We start from the raw sequence: 18,145 nt of genomic DNA on the forward strand, positions 1-18,145 counted from the left end.
GGAGTGCTGATCTTTCTAACCGAACATAACACAGAGTGATTTGTGTTTAGAGTGTCTCAAGTACGAGCTGTCTTGAGAGGGTTACATGTAAACCAAACACAAGGACGGCCAGTTCTCGGAGAGTGCTTCTCCTTGGCTAGACACTTGGCTGCCCAGTGTGGCATTCTCTTCAGTGCGGTGCAACCACGGAGGAGGCCTTCTTTATGGCTGACACAGGTAATCCGCGGGTTTGGTCCAGCGTACAGAAGTGAGTGTACTAAAGTCTAGGGAGGCCTTCACTAATCAGATGCAGGAAGGGTTCATCTGGGGGAAAGGCTTTGTACTTCAGTCAAAAGGCGACAAAATACACTGTTTTCAAAAGAAAGTTATGCTTTTAATTTCCTTTTAGATAACACATTCCAAGCACCCTTCAGCAGTTCCTCAGTCACCCAACTGTCCATCCACACAGGATCTTCTCGACCATCTGGGAACTTTCACCTTCTTCCACAAGTGCTCAATTTCCTTCGCCAAGCTTCTGGGGAGATTCACTTTTCACTGGAAAAAGCATGTAAACATACAGTCAGATGTTTATACTGCTCAGCCTGTTTGTTTCTCCTCTCTCCTCCCTTCTGATGCATAGCAACAGCACCACTCACAGGGACAGACAAACCATGTCACGTCCCAGGCAGCCAGGATCGGCAATTCTGGACAGAATAAATGAAGTGGCAATTCTATTTTGTGAGGGTACACCCTTCTTGACTGTGGAAGACTTGGGAACGGGCCTCACGGTTCAGTTATGATCCATATTCACGACACCATTATCACACAGCCTACTCACATGCAGCCGGAATTTTTTTTTTTACATATGTGTTTTTTTTTTTTTTAACTTAAAGTTAAGAGTGAGTATGTGTGAATGCATGTGGGCTGACAGAAGACTGAGCAGAATGGAGGCCTCTGAAGCTCCTGCCATTCTGAGGGTGAGAAATAATGAAGTTCTCCATGACCAAGACCCAACGTCTCCTCCCTGGGTTTGTCCCAGAGTGAGTACAATGAACCCCTGGTGACTGCATATCACTTCGTCCTTAAACATGAGACTAAAAGTAAGCAACACAGGAAACACTTCAACCTCTGTTAGGGTTCAACTAGGATCAGGGTCTGCAGAGACGGCTGGGGTTGAGGGCCCTTGCTGCTCCTCCAGAGCACAAAAGCTTGGTTCTCAACAACCACTGGAGTGGGATGGAGAAGCTCACACTGCTCTGGCTTCAGCCTAGGGGACCTGACACTCTCTTCTGGCCTTTAGAGCACTGTGCAGGAGGTATGCACATGCACGCATGTACACACTTAATAAAACTAAGTCGCTAAAAACGATAATTATCTTGTTTAACGTTTACGCTGCTTGGCTCCATGAGGTAGAGAAGGGGTCTGTCGTGGCACACACTGCACAGAGCTTAGCTGTGCATTCATGTAGCTGCACCCTGTACTCACATACAGCAGAAGGGAAGAAAGCAAAGAAGGCTGAGGAAGAAGGGGGAAGAAGTAAGTGGAAGGAGTTATCCCCCCCCCCCCCCCAAACCAAAACTCTATTCTCAGGATAAAAATTCAACTTTCCCCCCACCTTTGGAGAGAGCAAAAATTTCAAGGCTTTCCAAAGACAATGCTCTGTTTTTATAGGAATCCCCCCAACCAGGGCCACCGTACAGAATATCAATACTACAGGACTGTTCAAAGAGACAGGCACCAGCACCTTTATGTGCTAAGACAAATCAATGCCTGCAGACCTGCCCTACTAAGTAGTCAAGGGGAGAGCACTTAGGATGTGCTGGCTCCAGCATGTCCTTGATTCTGTCAGGTTCTCTTGCGGCAGCCCTACAGAATCATTTCCAGAGAAGAGTCGACTGTGTGTGCGCCTGTAAATCAGTCCAAAATACAGCAACACATTCTGCTTGAGGTTGCAGTTCAGGCTGAATTAGCCTTTCTTACTGCTTCATCCCAGGAAGCCTTGCTTGAACGTGTCATTCCTAAACAAGGTGAAAGAGGAGCTGTGTGCTCTGTTTACACAGCTCATGTTTGCCCTGGCTAGTAACTCACCCAACTGCTCTCCCTCAAACCAACATAGAGAAGTCTTAACACTTTGTTAATCATGTTGAAGAAAAAGGAAGGTTTTTACAATATTTAAAAAAATAAAAGTGGTTTCTTAGAACTAATTCCTCATTTGAGAAAATTGGCTATCCTTCAAATTGTGAAAAACAAAGGTAAGAATAAATAAAAAGCTTAGAGACTCATAATTTATAATTAAAAATCTCTACATTTGCTAATTAAAACCTAGTTTCAAGTCATGGCATTGGAAAAAAAATCTTGGAAATTCTATTAATTTTACTCAAGAAAGAAAAAAAATGACACACATACACGAGGGGAAAACACCTCACAAACAGATCTCCACACTCAAAGCACACATGCCAAAGAGAACGATCCAAACACAGACCCACATGCCATTTTCGGGGTCTGCTGCAGCACAGTGTGGCCTGGACCCACCAGTTCTCAGCTGAAATACTATCTCTACTATTTCAGGGTTCCAAGTAGTCACCTTCTAGAATCATAACTGAGCTTAGGTTACCTTGATCAATGGCCGGAAAGTCGGTAAGAGATTTTTAAGACACCAAACCTTTACACACACCACTTCCAGTTATACTGCGGTTCTAGTACCTTCTCACATGGCAGAGACAGAAGTGGCAGGGAATAAAAAGGCGAGCCATAGTATAAGCTCAGCTAAATGCAGCCCAGACTTTAAACACATTCCCTCAGCAGCATTCTTTACTAGAAGGGAGGATACAAACCCAGCAATTTCTCGTTTCATGAATCTCTAGTTTTCTGTTGTGGAATAATCCTGTTGTTGACTGTAAATATGTATTATTCTCATTGGTTAATAAAGAGCTGACTGGCCAATGGCTAGGCAGGATTTTTGGGGCAGAGAACCCTGAGAAGAAGAAGGTAGGAGTCTCAGGAGCTGTGGAGAGCAGCAAGATGAACTTGCCGCTGTTGAAAAGAAGGCACCACCACGTGGCAGAACGTAGGTAAGATATATGGGTTAATTTAAATTGTAAGAGCTAGTTAGTAACAGGCGTAAGCTATCAGCTGAGTATTTATAGTTAATATTAAGTCTCTGTGTGGTTACTTGGGAGCTGGCTGAGGGGACAGAGCTGCCCTGCCATTCCGATGAAAAACTCCACCTACAGTTTTCAGTAGAAACAGTAAATTATATCTGAAAATTCTAATAAAGCAAAATTGAAGACATTTCGATTCATCCATTCCAATCAGGATCATGAGAGTCACACTTTCTAGGGGGGAGACAAGGCACCTGCTCGCTTGGTGCTTTCATCACCAGCTGTGGTGCACAGTACACTCTTTCACACCTGTAACACACGTATAAAGTGTGGGAGCAGCCATGGAACCGCTTGTCCTCTAAGAGGGGAGGAGACAAGCATGCTTACCTTGGTGAAGAAGCTGCACGCCATTAATGGATCCTTTCAATACCACGTGCAAAATCGGATATTCAATGATCACTTTGTTCCTCAGATTGTCCAAGAGACTTTTGTCAGGATCCAGTTCATAATATCTTAAGGAAAAGAAAACACCCTTAACATTTAAATTAATCTTTTATAACATGTACGCAGGCAAAATACTCATTCATATACACAAAATTAAAAATAAATTTAAAAAGCAACAATTAAAAAAAATAAACCCTGCCAAGTATGGTGCACGCCTTTAACCCCAGCACCTGGGAGGCAAAAGCAGACAGATGTTGGCAAGTTTGAGGCCAATCTGGTTTACACAGTGAGTTCCAGGATAGTCAGGGCTTCACAGAGAAACCCTGTCTCAAAAAACAAAAACCAGTAGTAGCTAAAGAAAAACATGAATCACACAGACACACACGTATATAAAACAACTGAACATAAAAGTCAGTATATAGTATACAGCAATACAACTTAGCTTTTCTTAGGAGAAACGTGATTTTTTTTTTAGGCAGCCTGGGCACACGTCTGAAATTGCTTATCTTCTGTGATTATTCCAAACCACAAAGCTTCCCCTAAGGGGCTTTGCCAATAAAGAGATGTTTCTATTCATTTCAGTTTTTCTGGCAAATAATTTCCCATATATAGCAAACACTTTCAATATTCTATCTCATTTTATGGCATTTAATCTGCACTTGGTTGTTCCAGATTGCCAAAGACACATGGGACTCAAACCCCAATGTTATTGCTGATATCGTGTAAAGACAATAAGCTCTCAGCAGAGGAATGTTCTTCTTTTCATGATCTATGGTCACTTTTAATCTTCTTACTGTTGAAAACACACAAACTACCTCCTTTATCTTAATCTTTCCATCTAATAAGCCATTAGCAATCACACAGATATGGGTGTTCCAGTGTTGTCTGTTTCTGACGGTGTTTAAGGACAATTCTGAATTAGAACTTAGTCCTAAACAATAAAGAATTGAAAAGTTCTAAGTTGATGGCTTCTAAGAGTATTTCAATCTATAGGTCAACTACAAAGAAGCACTAAAAACTCTGACATCATACACAAACCACAGTAAGTATCTTTCAATGGGAAAAGGCAGCATCCTTTGACATAGGGAATTCTAATTAAAATGACAGCATCAAGAACAGACAGTCGCTTTCTGACATTTAACTATTTTCTGGAACAGGTGAGTCTCCTCATTTTGGAGATGGTGACAGAAGAATTCTCCCAGTGTTTAAACATATCCATATGCCCAGCTATATAAATCTAAGTATAAAACCATTCAATAGGTTTGAGGTGACACCACCATCTTTGTGGAAAGCAGAACATTACTAATTAAGTTCTATCTTCTCTGGGGAAAGGGAGAGCAGTGATAGTATTTATGCAACTAAAATTGTTATTTTAAAAAAGATGATATCCACTCTGCCACAAGTCAGCTTTGATCTAAACTTTGGTGTACGCATTAGAGTACAGTTCACATTAAGAGCCACGAGACATTTGTTTTGCAGTGAGTAAGGCAGCGGAAGTACTCATTAGTAGATAAGCTACCGGGTCCGCCCTTTCTGCCTTCTGAGTTCCAGCGAAGATCATTTCTGTTCCAGGGATGTTCTTCCCCGAAGTATCCTCTCCCTGGTGACACCACTGCTCTTGTTGGCGTCTGTGTAAGAGAATCCAGCAGCCTGACTTGTCTTTCGCCAGACAGACCTGGAGATTTGGCCCAGTCTCTTGCTTGCTTCTCCTTCCACAGTGTGGCACTAGGTACATTTCTGAACAAAAATCTTGCCTTTCTCAACATCGCCTGGCTTGTCAACACCACAATCGCTACAACCCGAAGACAGACATCTCCCTCTCTAGCAGGAATGTAAAGATATATAAAAACTGCATGCAAGCAACAAATCACATACCCAAAACTGTTCGGTTTACACTTGTTTACCTCGAGAATCCACTCTTATGTCACAAGCCAAGCAGGTACTATGCAAAAACACTTCAGATACAAAGATTTTAGAGACCTGTCAACTAATACATTTTTAAGTCTTTTTTAGGCCCCCCAAACACAGCGAAACTCGGGTGTGATGAATGGTTTTTATCTATGTATCTGTCTGTCTGAGCGTACAACTCATGGATGTGGATGCCCCTGGAACTGCCAGTCAGCTATGAGCCGCCCATCACAGGTACTGAGGACCAAACTCTGCTCCTCTGCAGGAGCAGCAAGCACCCCTAACTGCTGGGCCACCTCCCTGGCCCTTGTTCCACAGTTTCAGTTAGTACCTGCTGAGTGGTCACTATCCTCTACACAGGAACACTGCTGTCAAGGGCAGTAAGCGTCCAGACTTAAGGTCCCACTTGGTGACTGTATAATTCATAATTCTACTTCAATGTGGACTCTTAACTGAAAATTTGCATTTCTTAGGGTTTTTTTTTTTAACTAGTGGTTACTCTGAGTAGGACATTAAGTGTGTACCAGTGACTAAAAGATGACCACAGACATCGTGCATAAAGAAAGGCTCCTAAGGCAAGTGGATCTCTGTGAGTTAAGAGGACAGTTTGGTCTACAAGTTCTAGAACAGCCAGGACTGTTACACAGAGAAGCCCTGTCTTGAAACGCCTCCTCCCCCACTGGCAGAAAGGCTGCCAAATACAAGTGGAATTAACATTTTATGGACTTGGAATTTAGTTAAGTGAAGCAGTAAGTCTAAAAGGGGTTTGCTGTGGAATAATTCCTCTGTACTGTGAATATGTGTTACTCTCACTGGTTAATAAAAAGCTGACAGGCCGGTAGCCAAACAAAGTATAGGCAGGACAGCCAGACATAGAGGACTCTGGGAGGAGGAAGGGCAGAGTTGAGAGAGACACCAGTCAGCCAGCTACCAAGCAAGCAGAATGTATAGAAAATGAGGTTAACAAGCCATGAGCTATGTGATGATGCATAGGTAAGAAATATGGGCTATTTTAATGTAAGAGCTAGTAACAAGCCTAAGCTATTGGCCAAGCATTTATAAATAATATTAAGACTCTGTGTGGTAAATGGAGTGGCTCCTGAGACAGGAAAACTTCGTCTACAGATTTTATTAAAGTCCTGCTCTTCCACTCATTGGTCTATGATTTTGGATAAATCACTTTTGATCTTTTAATTATTTTATTTATATTTATCTGGCGTGTGTGTATGATATGGGTGTTGTGCATGTACGTGTGTGCACACAGCCTTGGGAGTCAGTCGTCACCTTCCACCTTGGCTCTCTGCTGTCTGCTGTGGTATGTAACATACTGGCTGGCTTTAGAGCATCTAGGGACCCTCCCTCTCTGCTGCCACCTCAGTGATGAGAGCACAGGGATCTCAGACATGAGCTACCACACAGCTTTCCCAGAGTGCCGGGGATTCACATGCACGTCCTCATGTGTGTGCAGCAAATCCTCTGTCCACCAAGCATCTCCCCAGCCCACATCCCTTCTTTAACCATTTCTTGAAATTCCCTTGAAATAGGAATGACAGCAAGTTATGAGCGTTTAGTGACAAAAGAGACAACTGGCTCAGACACAAGTCGTGCACACAGCCTCTCGCCTGAATACAATACAGGACAAGTCCCTAGACTGCCTTAGTAAGAAGGGGCAGCGCTCATGTAAGCACCAGGCACAGCTCTGCCCTGTGTGTGTTTTGTCTAAGGGTAAGGATAGGACTTTTAGCACAACCTCCGAGCCACGGTTGCATTGTCATGTTTATTCTCAAGAATCTAAAAGTACTTAAAAAACAAGTTTCCAACATCCTGAGGCAAGTTTTAAAAGTTCAGTTTTGGCTCTCTTAAAACACTCAAGACTCAGCTCCATTGTAAGTCGTTAGGGTCACCAAAGCCCAAAGGACACCTCTATCTTTCTGAAATTTCTTCAACTCTGTTATTTCCATCAGCAGGCGCTGCTGCCAGAGGATAAACTACTTAGGTTTGGAAGAATCATGATCCCGACATTTGTCTCCCTCTCAGGGACACCGCAGACATTACTTGTTTTACTTGCTCAGCTGCCCCTGAAGCAGCTGCCCCTGCTCCCAGCAGCTGCACAGGGGCATCAGCAGGGCAGCAAGGCTCACCTAGTAGGTTCAACAGGTGTCACAGGGGCTGTTGTTAAATAAGGTCCGGATCCTAAAGCGTGACCTTGGCTCTGTTCCCATCTTTCAAAGAAAGCAGCCAATTTCTTCACTTTCTCTACCTGTCCCAGCAAATTAGGGCAGCAGGCATCTGTTCTTCACACTCAGGAGACTTAAAGAGAGGGTCACAGCAATGCTATTCCCATCTAGGCAGTGACTCTAGAGCGCCACCCTTACATTCCCTAAAATACATTAATGACCAAGCTCAACTTTCCCCAGATGGAACAATTTAATAGTTGACTCAAGTCCACAGGATTTTTCCACTACAAAATAAGGTCACTGAATGAGGCGATCACAGCTGTAAAACTCTGGAAGCTTTGATATGTATCTGCCAAAGGTAGGACACAGCCTATGTTCTAGTAGAGCTGTATGTATTTCTTAATCTAGGTTTCTGGGTTAAAAGTACAATCAATTCATTCCAAAAGTACAAAACTGAACCTCTGGCTTTTTGAAAAAAACAAAACCAAAACAAACAAACAAATCTAAGGCTTATTACAGTATAATAAATCTATTCACTGTCATCTGGTGGCATTTTAGAGTATGGCTCATTCTAGAATAATTAATTCCGGAAGATACTGGAATAGATTATTTAGTTTGTGTATTTTTAAAATTTATTGTTTTAAGGTTTACATTTTTTATTAGCTATGTAAGAATTTTATACAATGCATTTGATCATATTCATCCCTCCACACACCTCACCCCAGATCCACCCTCCTCCCCACCATCCAACTTTGTTTTCTTCTTTTTTAAAAAACCTATTAAGTTCAGTTTGTGCTGCCCATGAAATACACTCTTGGATGTGTGGCTGCTAACTGGAGTGTGCTCAACCTACTAGGGGGTCAGACCCCACAGACTGGCTCTCTCCAAGTAGAGATGGTTTGTCACCAGATCCCCTCCCCCTGCTGGGATCCTGCCTGGCTTGGGCATGCTGTCCATACGGACAACTGAAAGCTCTAGTGGAGTCACCTGCTATTGGGAGTGGCAATGCCTCTAACACAGGCTAACGAACGGGAAGCCCAGTGCAGGGACGGGTTACCTCTCTTGGCGTTGTTGGCCAGTATCATCCTACACATCCCAGACATCACAGGCTATCGCCAGTGTTCTTGGCCATCCTCCAGAGCTAGAGGACAAGGCACAGAGAAGAGGGAGACGCTAGTGGCCTCCTACAACAGGTGGATCTTTGTGAGTCTGAGGCCAGCCTAGTCTACATAGAGAGTTCTAGGACAGTAAGGACTATACAGAGAAATTCCACCTAGAAAAACCAAAAAATAAACAAACAAACAAAAACAAAAACACACACAAAAGGAAACCAAAGAGAACAGGGATTTTGAGAAACAGAGTGGACAACACTTCCCTTGTCTCCCCTACTCCTGAAGCCAGGTGGGTATCACCCAGAGCAGCAGCCTAGGACAAGGAGCTGTCGAATGCTCAGTGGTGCAGACTCCCCTCCAGATGTGAGCCCTCAGCTCAGGGTCTGTGAGAGCACCCTGTGCCTTCCTGTGTGCTGCTCTTTAGGATTTCCAAAGTCACAATTGTAAACACTGGAACTCATGCATATATTCTTGAAATATGTGAGATTTAGAAACTTTTTAGTAGCATCTAAGGATACTTTATCTATCAGGTGACTGATACCAAATTTTATTGTAAGTGTAGTTATTTTAGTATTTTAACTTGAAAGTAATTTTTATAAGTCTAGATTTTTGTTGCCAGCCAAACAACTAGTATAGTAGTTAGCTACTTAACCTAATCAAGTTACTTAGTTACAGATAAGGAAACAGAGGAAAGCAATCTTACCTTATGATATTTTGCTGCATATTTTCAACCCTCATTAAAATTTGGATCCCAGTCTGCGAGTGTACGTAGGCTTTCAATCTGCATCATAGTGGAAGAAGCAAAATTAAATATATTTCAAGATAGTCTTTATAAAGTCTAAACATTTATGAATAGCTAATGTTCTTAATTTATCTTTCCAAGAACAGAGAAAAAAAAACTAAAGATGTTGTCTAAGCAAGATGTGAAAAAAAATTACCTTCTCACTCTCTGGTTAATTTAGCTATCTTAAATTAAAAGTCTCGTTTTGTCAGTTCATGTGCTAAAAAATATACTTGTGTCAGCAAATAACTGCTTACTAATTTATTGTCTCCAATTTAGTAATGATGTTTTTTATTAATGCTAAGTACATGAGCAAATGATTAACAGCCAGATTGTCAATCAATCAAGCTTTAACTGTCAGAGCTGTCCCAAAGACAGGGCTTGGTTCATGCATGGTTTGCATGAGTCTGGCTGGCACTACCTTCTTCAATAGCGAGAAACAACTAGAGCAGATCAGACACTGAGGATTCACCAGGTGTGGACTTCAAACCCCAGGAACCAAACCAACATGCCCATCCCAGGAGCAGACCACCTGCTGAGAATAAAGCTGTCTCTTCCTGCCCAGGAACACTGGAAACCAACTCACCACCAAGCTTCCTGTCTAAGCACTGCTGTGGCTGCCCCAGTCCCTCTGGACTTCCTGTCTAGTGCTAGTCTCATTCCCCTGATGGAAGAACTGGAGCATGGTAGAGAAGCAGCTTGCTCTCATGTAGTTAACACGACTTCAATACACACACTCGGGCAGAACTCGGCACTGAGCTATGCTAGCCACTTTGGACCGTGCTGTATTTCTGGAGGCAAAGTGTTACCTTATTTAGTTTTGGGAGGACTTGGCTGAAATATAATTTCCTGTCTTTAACAGTTACTAGAAAAGTTTCAAGTTGTAGAATTAATGGTTCAACTTGAAAGGCAGTCTAGTCTAAGGGTAAGACTGCAGACTTCAGTCTGATGGTACTGCGAGGGTTTGAATCTCAGCTTCCTTGTTTATTAGTCATAGGAGGTTACTTTACTTATTTAAGGCTCAGTTTCTCCACCTGTACAATGGGCATGAACCCGTGTCTCCTATACAGAGTTGGTGTGAGGGTTAAATGAACCAACTAACCTCCATCACTGCCTCCTTGAGCAGTAAATGTGGCTAGCTACGACTGCACTTTACAACAGTTAAATACAGTCACAGCGCCCCATAATAAATACACACATAAAAATACTTTTTTTTTTTTTTTGGTTTTTCGAGACAGGGTTTCTCTGTGGTTTTGGAGCCTGTCCTGGAACTAGCTCTTGTAGACCAGGCTGGTCTCGAACTCACAGACATCTGCCTGCCTCTGCCTCCCGAGTACTGGGATTAAAGGCGTGCGCCACCACCGCCTGGCTACATAAAAATACTTTTAATGTCTGCATCCAGTGACATGGCCCAGCAGGTAAAGATGCTGTGGTCAAGCCCGACGGCCTGAGTTCTATCCTGAGGTCCCCGTGGTGGCGGGAGAGAGCCTATTATTCCCCAAAGCTTTCACCCCACATGTGTTCTGCAGCATGTATATGCTTACACATGCACAAACACACATTTCTTAAGTTAATACTTTAAATCATGCCAGAAAGCTACACGATTTTTGAAACATACCTTTGACGAATCACAGGATCAGATTTTTCAGGATCAATGTAAGGTTTTAGAATTTCATTAATAGTTTTATTATCTGGTACTCTTTCGAACAGAGAAAGAAAACAGCAAAATTATTATTTATAATTTGCTAAATGTTAACTTAAAAACTGTTAAATTTGGTGGAAAAACTGAACAAGGGCTCTTTATCTTACTCTTGGCAAAATACAGCATATAGCATTCTTTCATGTTAAAATTATGTAGAAGAAAAGCACAGAAAGGCTTTTAAAAAACATTTTATAAAGTAAAAATTTTAAAAAGTTCCTTATCAATCACTCATGAGAATATGAAAGCTCTTTCAACATACACCTATGCGCAAACGTTAGGAAGCTAGAATGGGGGCGTACAGACGCGCATAGGAAGGAACTGAAGGAGCTCTGGAGGGCTGCAGCACTCTCAGTGCCACAAACCAGGCTGAAATGGAGCATCTGAAGTCGGCAGACTTCCTTGTAAGCACATGGCGATACACCTCTCTAAAAAGCTGGATAACACAATGAAGACCCTTCTGAAACAGTAACGTCCTAGTGACCCGGCTCACCAACTACTGCTCTCACACTCCTGACTACGGTGCTAACAAGATTCTTCACCCACAACCCGTGACAATTTCAAAGAACGGCAGCGTCCAGTGGAGACAGATGCTGAGGGCACTAGCTGACATCAACTTAGACATCTCCCTAACTCAAGAAACCACACAGCATAAAGCCTGTGATACCTAAAAATATACTCAATCAAAGAACCTTAAAAGTATATATATTAAGTTAGGACATGCATGTGTATTTAGATGTATTATTAGGTGTATACATGTATGTTTCATACATGTACCTACCATATCTTCTGAGGGATCTAACGCTACAAGCGGAACTTTTCAATAGTAGAATTCTGGGTTGTCTTCTGTGTCCATGTAACCGCTCATGGACTTCAGACTTCCTGATTCAGATCACACTCCTCTGCTTAAACCTGTGCTCTCTGCTCAAATGACTGCCACGGTCTGTGTTAACTCGCTCCTGTAGGGTTCTACCCTGTTTGGAGACATTCCTGAAATGGATACCACTTAGTTCCCTGGGATTTTTCAGACTGAGACAGAACCACATTTGACTGTTCTTCCTTGACCTGCTTCCTTACTCAGCACCACAGCTGATTTGATCTGGTGCTTCCAGGCTCAGGGCAGGTCACTGCCGATGAGTACTTCGCGGTGTGACAAGCACTAAGTCCTTACCTGTTTAATCAGAGAGCCCTGGAGTGGGGCATGCAGGATGACATACCTTTTCTCTACATACTCAGCTTGACTCTGCGGAAACTGGAGCTTTACATGCCAACAAAACTGCTGCTTCCTACAAGAGAGCAACCACGAGCAGATGAAGGCAGAGAATCAGTCAGGCCTCAACTGTCACTCAGATGTTCTCTAGTTGGTCCCAGAATCCTGGGAACTTTCTGGAGTAAAGCCCTTGTAAGGCTTGGTCATAGGAAGGTTCTGAATCCCAGGGACATCAGTCTGCACAAATAGAAGGTCATTTCTCGAAGCTGGGGCTTGAGAATGGTGAGCTGAAACTTGCAGTTTACAAATGCATCTCCTCATGACTAAACAGAGAGGGTGTCCTCGCCTGACGAGTCTAGAGAGCAGGTGAATCAAGTACTGTCCGGCCGAGTCCAGCTGCACACACACCTGTGAGGCATGACTGCTGCATTCAGTAGCAAACAGAACACAACAAGCTGGTTGCTAAGCAAAATGCACTGAGTGCCTTCGCTTCCCACCTAAACTCTGGTCTGGCACAGGACCTGAATTAGTAACTCACTAAATGCTTGCTTTTAGAAAAAGGACCACACACCCTACTTACCATACCTAAAATCAGAAAACAAAATTAAATAAATTAAAACAAAAAGCCAACTACTGTTCAAAGTGTCCATTATGGAAATTTAAACCTTTTCACTGTAGTGATGGCTTTGCATGTTTTTCCTTTTATTTTGGAAACAGGATCTCAGGATCTCACTATGCAGCCCTAGCTAGCCTGGTGCACTTACTATGTAGGACAGTCTGCCTACTGGGTGACACCTGGCCTACCTGTATTTTCTTGTCTTAGAGAAAATGCTTACCATCCAGTTGTTACATTTCTTCTAGGCAATGATCAGCATCTTTTTGAAATTTACGCTGTAGGAGGACCCCAAATTCTTTTGTTTGTTTTTTCCAAACAGGTTTCTCTGTGTAACAGCTCTGGCTGTCCTGAAACTCTAGTTGTAGACCTCCCTGACTCTGCCTTCCTTACTGTTAGGATTAAAGCCGTGAGCTACCACCAGCTGGATATACACATTACTAATGCAGGTTTTGGAGAAACTAGAGGAAAAATGTACAGATTATGACTGTGTTTATGGCGCCATTACTATACAAGAAAAACATCGGGTTAAGCTCAGTTTGTTTGGTTTGTTCTTGGCTAGAACAACAAAGAGCACAGGTCACTAAAGTTGAAGCCTGCTGTCTAGTCTCTGAGAAACAGAGCTTTACAGAGACCAGTGCAGATGCAGCAGCCACCGATTTAAGTGAACAGTTACAGGAACAGCATGTACCTCTACCTGCAGAGCCACCTCACGGGCTCCTTCTCTGAAGGCTTTTAGTGGGACTGAAATTCATGTAGGCATAACTGGTAAGTCATAGTGCACACGGGCAAACCCCTTCTGGAGATTCATAATTATACTTATGGGCACATACTAAAACCAGAATGCTACCTGGTATCTTCTAAAGGCAGACTTTAAGAAGTGTTCATACACTAGGCTAGTTCATGGCTTCTCAATTGTGGCAGTGCCAACATGTTTGACCAGCTTCTTCTCTGCCTCATAAACCACTGCAGGATTTTAACAGAGTGCCAGCCTGACTGACCCACCAGATGTTACAAGGATTCAGGTTTCCAATTCTGGCACCCAGAACTGAAAACGTTCCCCAGCACCCCCAGGGTGTGCAGGAGACAGAGCCACTGTGAGAGAATGTTGGGCAGGGTTAGCATTGACTACCAGGCACTTCTAACTCACTAGGAACACTGCCGAGATATAACCAGACACCTTCAACAACAACAGGGATGCTGCACATCTGTCACATCCACCTAGAACATTCTACAGAACTTAAATAATCCAAGGCACTTGTTTACAGTTGAACAGATTATGAAATGGTGGACATGATTACTAACAGTACTACTTACTCCTTTCTGGACAACTGACAAAGCCTCTGAGTCCCATGAAACCAAATGTATCAAAGGTTCAGCAAGGGTGTGGCTAAGGTTTTCTGAGCTTATCCTAAATATTTATGTAAGTGCACACACAACCACAAACAGCTACCATGAGTTCTCAATTGATGCAGTATTGCCCCAATGTCTTTTAGATGGCCAATAAAATTTTAATGCATGAATTAACAGGCAGTATGTAAACAGGTATAAAATGTATCAAGACATCACAGTATGCAGTTAGGAGGAAATGTCTGAAAGGGTGTGTGTCGGGGGGGGTGGTTTAAGATTGAGAAATAGAAGGTACATGTTATACATGTTTATCGACTTTCGTTTACCTGGAACTCTGAAGAACCATCCTTTCATAGTTTCAATAAAATAATAAGTACACAGAAGACACTGGCAGGGGGTACTATGCTCACGTACTCAGTTATTCTTGACTTTATTAGTAAAACCCGCCCCTTTGATATCTGAAGCTCCATTAGAATTCTACAGAATATGCAAATCCCAAATAATCAGCTCCTGTTAAATGGTACATTACTGTGGCTACAGGGCTTGTTCATACTCAGTAAAGAAGTGCGCATAAAAGAAAAGTGCTGCCCATCCGATCTCAGACACACTGAAGATCAGGACACTAGGGGAGGGAAAAACTAGACACTGCCATCGCTGACCAGAACATAAAGCCTCTGCAGTGCAAGTTATCACTCAGGACAGTTCACACGACTGCCCGTCAGTTCCATTCCTAGGAATTTATACTGAAGAAACAATTGGGCCATTAATAAGATATGCATAACTGTCCACTGTCCCTCGTGTTATAGCGGGGTCTTCAGAAACAATCTCTATCCTAAGAAGCAGATTTACACAATGACTGTTAACCAGCCCTAAGGACAGGCAGCACTATGCCATGAGGAGGAGTCACATGCTGAATGATGTACTTCCAAGTCTGAGAGTTATGACATAGAATGCTTTAATTCTTATTTAAGAATAGCCTGCATTAAATAAATCGTCCACATGATGCTATTTCCTACTACCAATAAAACCAAAGACAATTTTTATGAAAAGTACCAGATAATAGTGAGACAAACATGAGGAGTAACTCTCAATCTTTTTCTAAACTAAAATACTTCCTTATTAGAAAAATATTCACTCCAACACGCAACATGTCGTCTCAAAACTATTACTCTAGGGATGGGAAAGATGGCCCCGTTGGTAAATAGCTTGCAGGCCACATCCCTGGGGCTCAAATATCGAGTGAGAGATCCTGTCTCAAAAAACAAGGTGGAGCATGAGAACACTGACCTGCGGCCTTTACACTCATAACGCACAGCCCCTCATGAGGACTGGATTATCTATATAATTCCTCTGGTAGCCTCAGAGTAATTTTGCTGAGAAGTATGTCACAAATACCCAGGAATAATGGCACATGCTTATAATCCCTGAATTTGGAGGCAAAAGCAGGATGAGGTCAGCCCCAACTCCCACTAAGTCTGAGGCTAGTCTCGGTTACACGCTGAAGACCCAGACTCAGACTCCAGGATAACACAACAGAGTCGGAGATGGAGGTTTTCCATATGAAACTTAAGGAGTTTGAGCTGGCTGCAAATGTCTGCCATCCCAGCTACTAGGGAGGTGTGGGCAGGAGGATTCAAAGTTCAGAGATGGCAGGGTCTACATATGCTCAAAGTCCACTTGGCCAACTTACCAAGACCCTGTCTCAAAACCAAACAGAGAGCTGAGTTGCAGCACGGTGAGAGTGCTCACCAGCACCCGAGAAATCCTGCGTTAATCCCCAGTACCCATAAGAGAACAAACAAACAAAACCACTGTTCCTAAGAACATTTCTGAGGGCTTGGAAGGCCTCAAGGCCACAGACCCTGAGAAGGGGACGAGCCTACACAGACTTGCTATGTGAGTAGCGAGTGATTAAAGCCACTAGCTGAGGGTTCTGCATCTTTCCTTCCATCCATAATTTTCTTATGGAAACATTCTATTCTTTATTCACATTCTACACAGCAAGAATATGGAATAAACATATGTGCACACACACTCATAATGCTCATAATAAGGGATAGTGAAGAAGTTAAATGGACCTTCTGTCTGAATTCTACTCTTAACATTTTATATCTAATGTATCTTGAGCAGGACACTACATGCTTCTAATCTCGGATTTCTCACAGTAAACAGGAGATGACGACATTTTTAATACAATATTATTATTAATTTATTATTATTACTTTGGTTTTTCGAGACAGGGTTTCTCTGTAGCTTTGGAGCCTGTCCTGGCACTCGTTCTGTAGACTAGGGCTGGCCTCGAACTCACAGAGATCTGCCGGGGGGGGGGGGGTATAGCTCAGTGGTAGAGCATTTGACTGCAGAGATCTGCCTACCTCTGCCTCCCAAGTGCTGGGATTAAAGGCGTGTGCCACCACTGCCTAGCTTTACTACAATGTTATTAAAAGGACAAGCAATATGTTGAGAACTTAAACACACCATAATCTTTATAATTATATATTCAATTCAATGATCTTAACTACGAAGCTTAGCACAGACATGCTGACAATGTATTTAACTGAAACCATCCCATGAGTCCCATAAGTGAACACACTCTGGATGCAGAGTACAGTGTCCAGTGATGAGAGTGTACATCCCTGACTGCTCTCTGATGTTCTCTTCACAAGGCTTTTAGAGAGAGAGACTGAGAGGAAGCTTCATCAACTGAGACTTAACTATTTCTCCTTTTCTTTGATTAATTTATTCATCTATCTCGTGAGTATGGCAGTACTGGCACGGCGTGCAAGTGGAAGTCGGAGGACAACAGAGCCAGCGGATTCCCTCCTTCCACCATGGTGGCCCTGGGTACTAAACTTAGGGCTGAAGGCCTGGCAGCAAGCACCGTTCCTACTGAGCCCTTCTCTGGCCCCTTTTATATACTTTTTTTTTTTTGACTTTGAGATAGGGTCTCACTGTGTAGCCCTGGATGTCCTGGAACTCAATTTGTAGACCAGGATGGCCTTGAATTTGCAGATATCTGCCTGCTTCAGCCTCCAGAGTGCTGGGATTAAAGGCTGAACACAATTTAAGGGAGAAGAGCCTATATCTGTCTTACAGGTCATAGTCTGTCGTGGTGGAAGAAGTCAGCGCAGGAACTCAAGGCCAGAGTCTGATGGGCAGGCGGGAGCGAGGCACAGACCGTGGAGAACACTGCTAACTGGCTTGCTGGCTACCCTCCTCACATGGCCTATACCAACATAAGCAGGGATGATACATCCCCAAGTGGGCTGAGCCCTCTTACATCAATTAATAATCAAGAAAATATCCCAAACATGCCCACTAATCTGATGGAGGCAATTCCTCAAGTGAGGCTTCTGTTTCCAGGTACACCTAGGTTTGCATCAGATTAAAAACAAACAAACAAACAAACAAACAAAAAAAACCCAAACCGAAGACAGCACATTTATAAACAACAGAGAGAGCAAAACTATCAACTATTGGGACATTTAGAGCCATCAAGTAATACCTGATGGAATTTTAGGAATAAAAGCATTTTGTTCCACTGTCAGCAATAAACCTTATTTTAATTGAAAACTGATAGAAAATCTACCACATTTGGGAGCCCTTGAGGCTAATGCACGAAATAGCCACACAACCCTTCACTCACAACTGCCTGACCTTTAAAGTAGTTTTCATGATTAAAACTTAAAGTCTCTCAAAAATAAATGCAACCCTTCCTCATAAAAATCATTTATTTTACTAGGATTAGTACCATGATTAAGTATTTCTGGA

General features: G+C 42.8%; 1 protein-coding gene across 1 annotated transcript in view; it reads right to left on the reverse strand.

The window, feature by feature from the left end:
• Positions 1–351: 351 nt before the first annotated feature.
• Znhit6 (zinc finger HIT-type containing 6) overlaps positions 352–18,145 on the reverse strand; it is a 33,120-nt gene continuing 15,326 nt past the window's right edge. Inside the window, exons 6-10 of the mRNA XM_041658294.1 lie at positions 12,419–12,487; positions 11,121–11,201; positions 9,425–9,502; positions 3,468–3,592; positions 352–534 (exon numbers count right to left, since the gene is read on the reverse strand). Of these exons, the coding sequence (XP_041514228.1) occupies positions 494–534; positions 3,468–3,592; positions 9,425–9,502; positions 11,121–11,201; positions 12,419–12,487 (394 nt within the window). The 3' untranslated portion in view covers positions 352–493. The remainder of the gene's footprint in view (positions 535–3,467; positions 3,593–9,424; positions 9,503–11,120; positions 11,202–12,418; positions 12,488–18,145) is intronic.

Source organism: Microtus oregoni, unplaced genomic scaffold (assembly GCF_018167655.1).
Source record: "Microtus oregoni isolate MIOR12 unplaced genomic scaffold, Mior012 000000F_ref0000247, whole genome shotgun sequence".
Classification (NCBI taxonomy): domain Eukaryota; kingdom Metazoa; phylum Chordata; class Mammalia; order Rodentia; family Cricetidae; genus Microtus; species Microtus oregoni.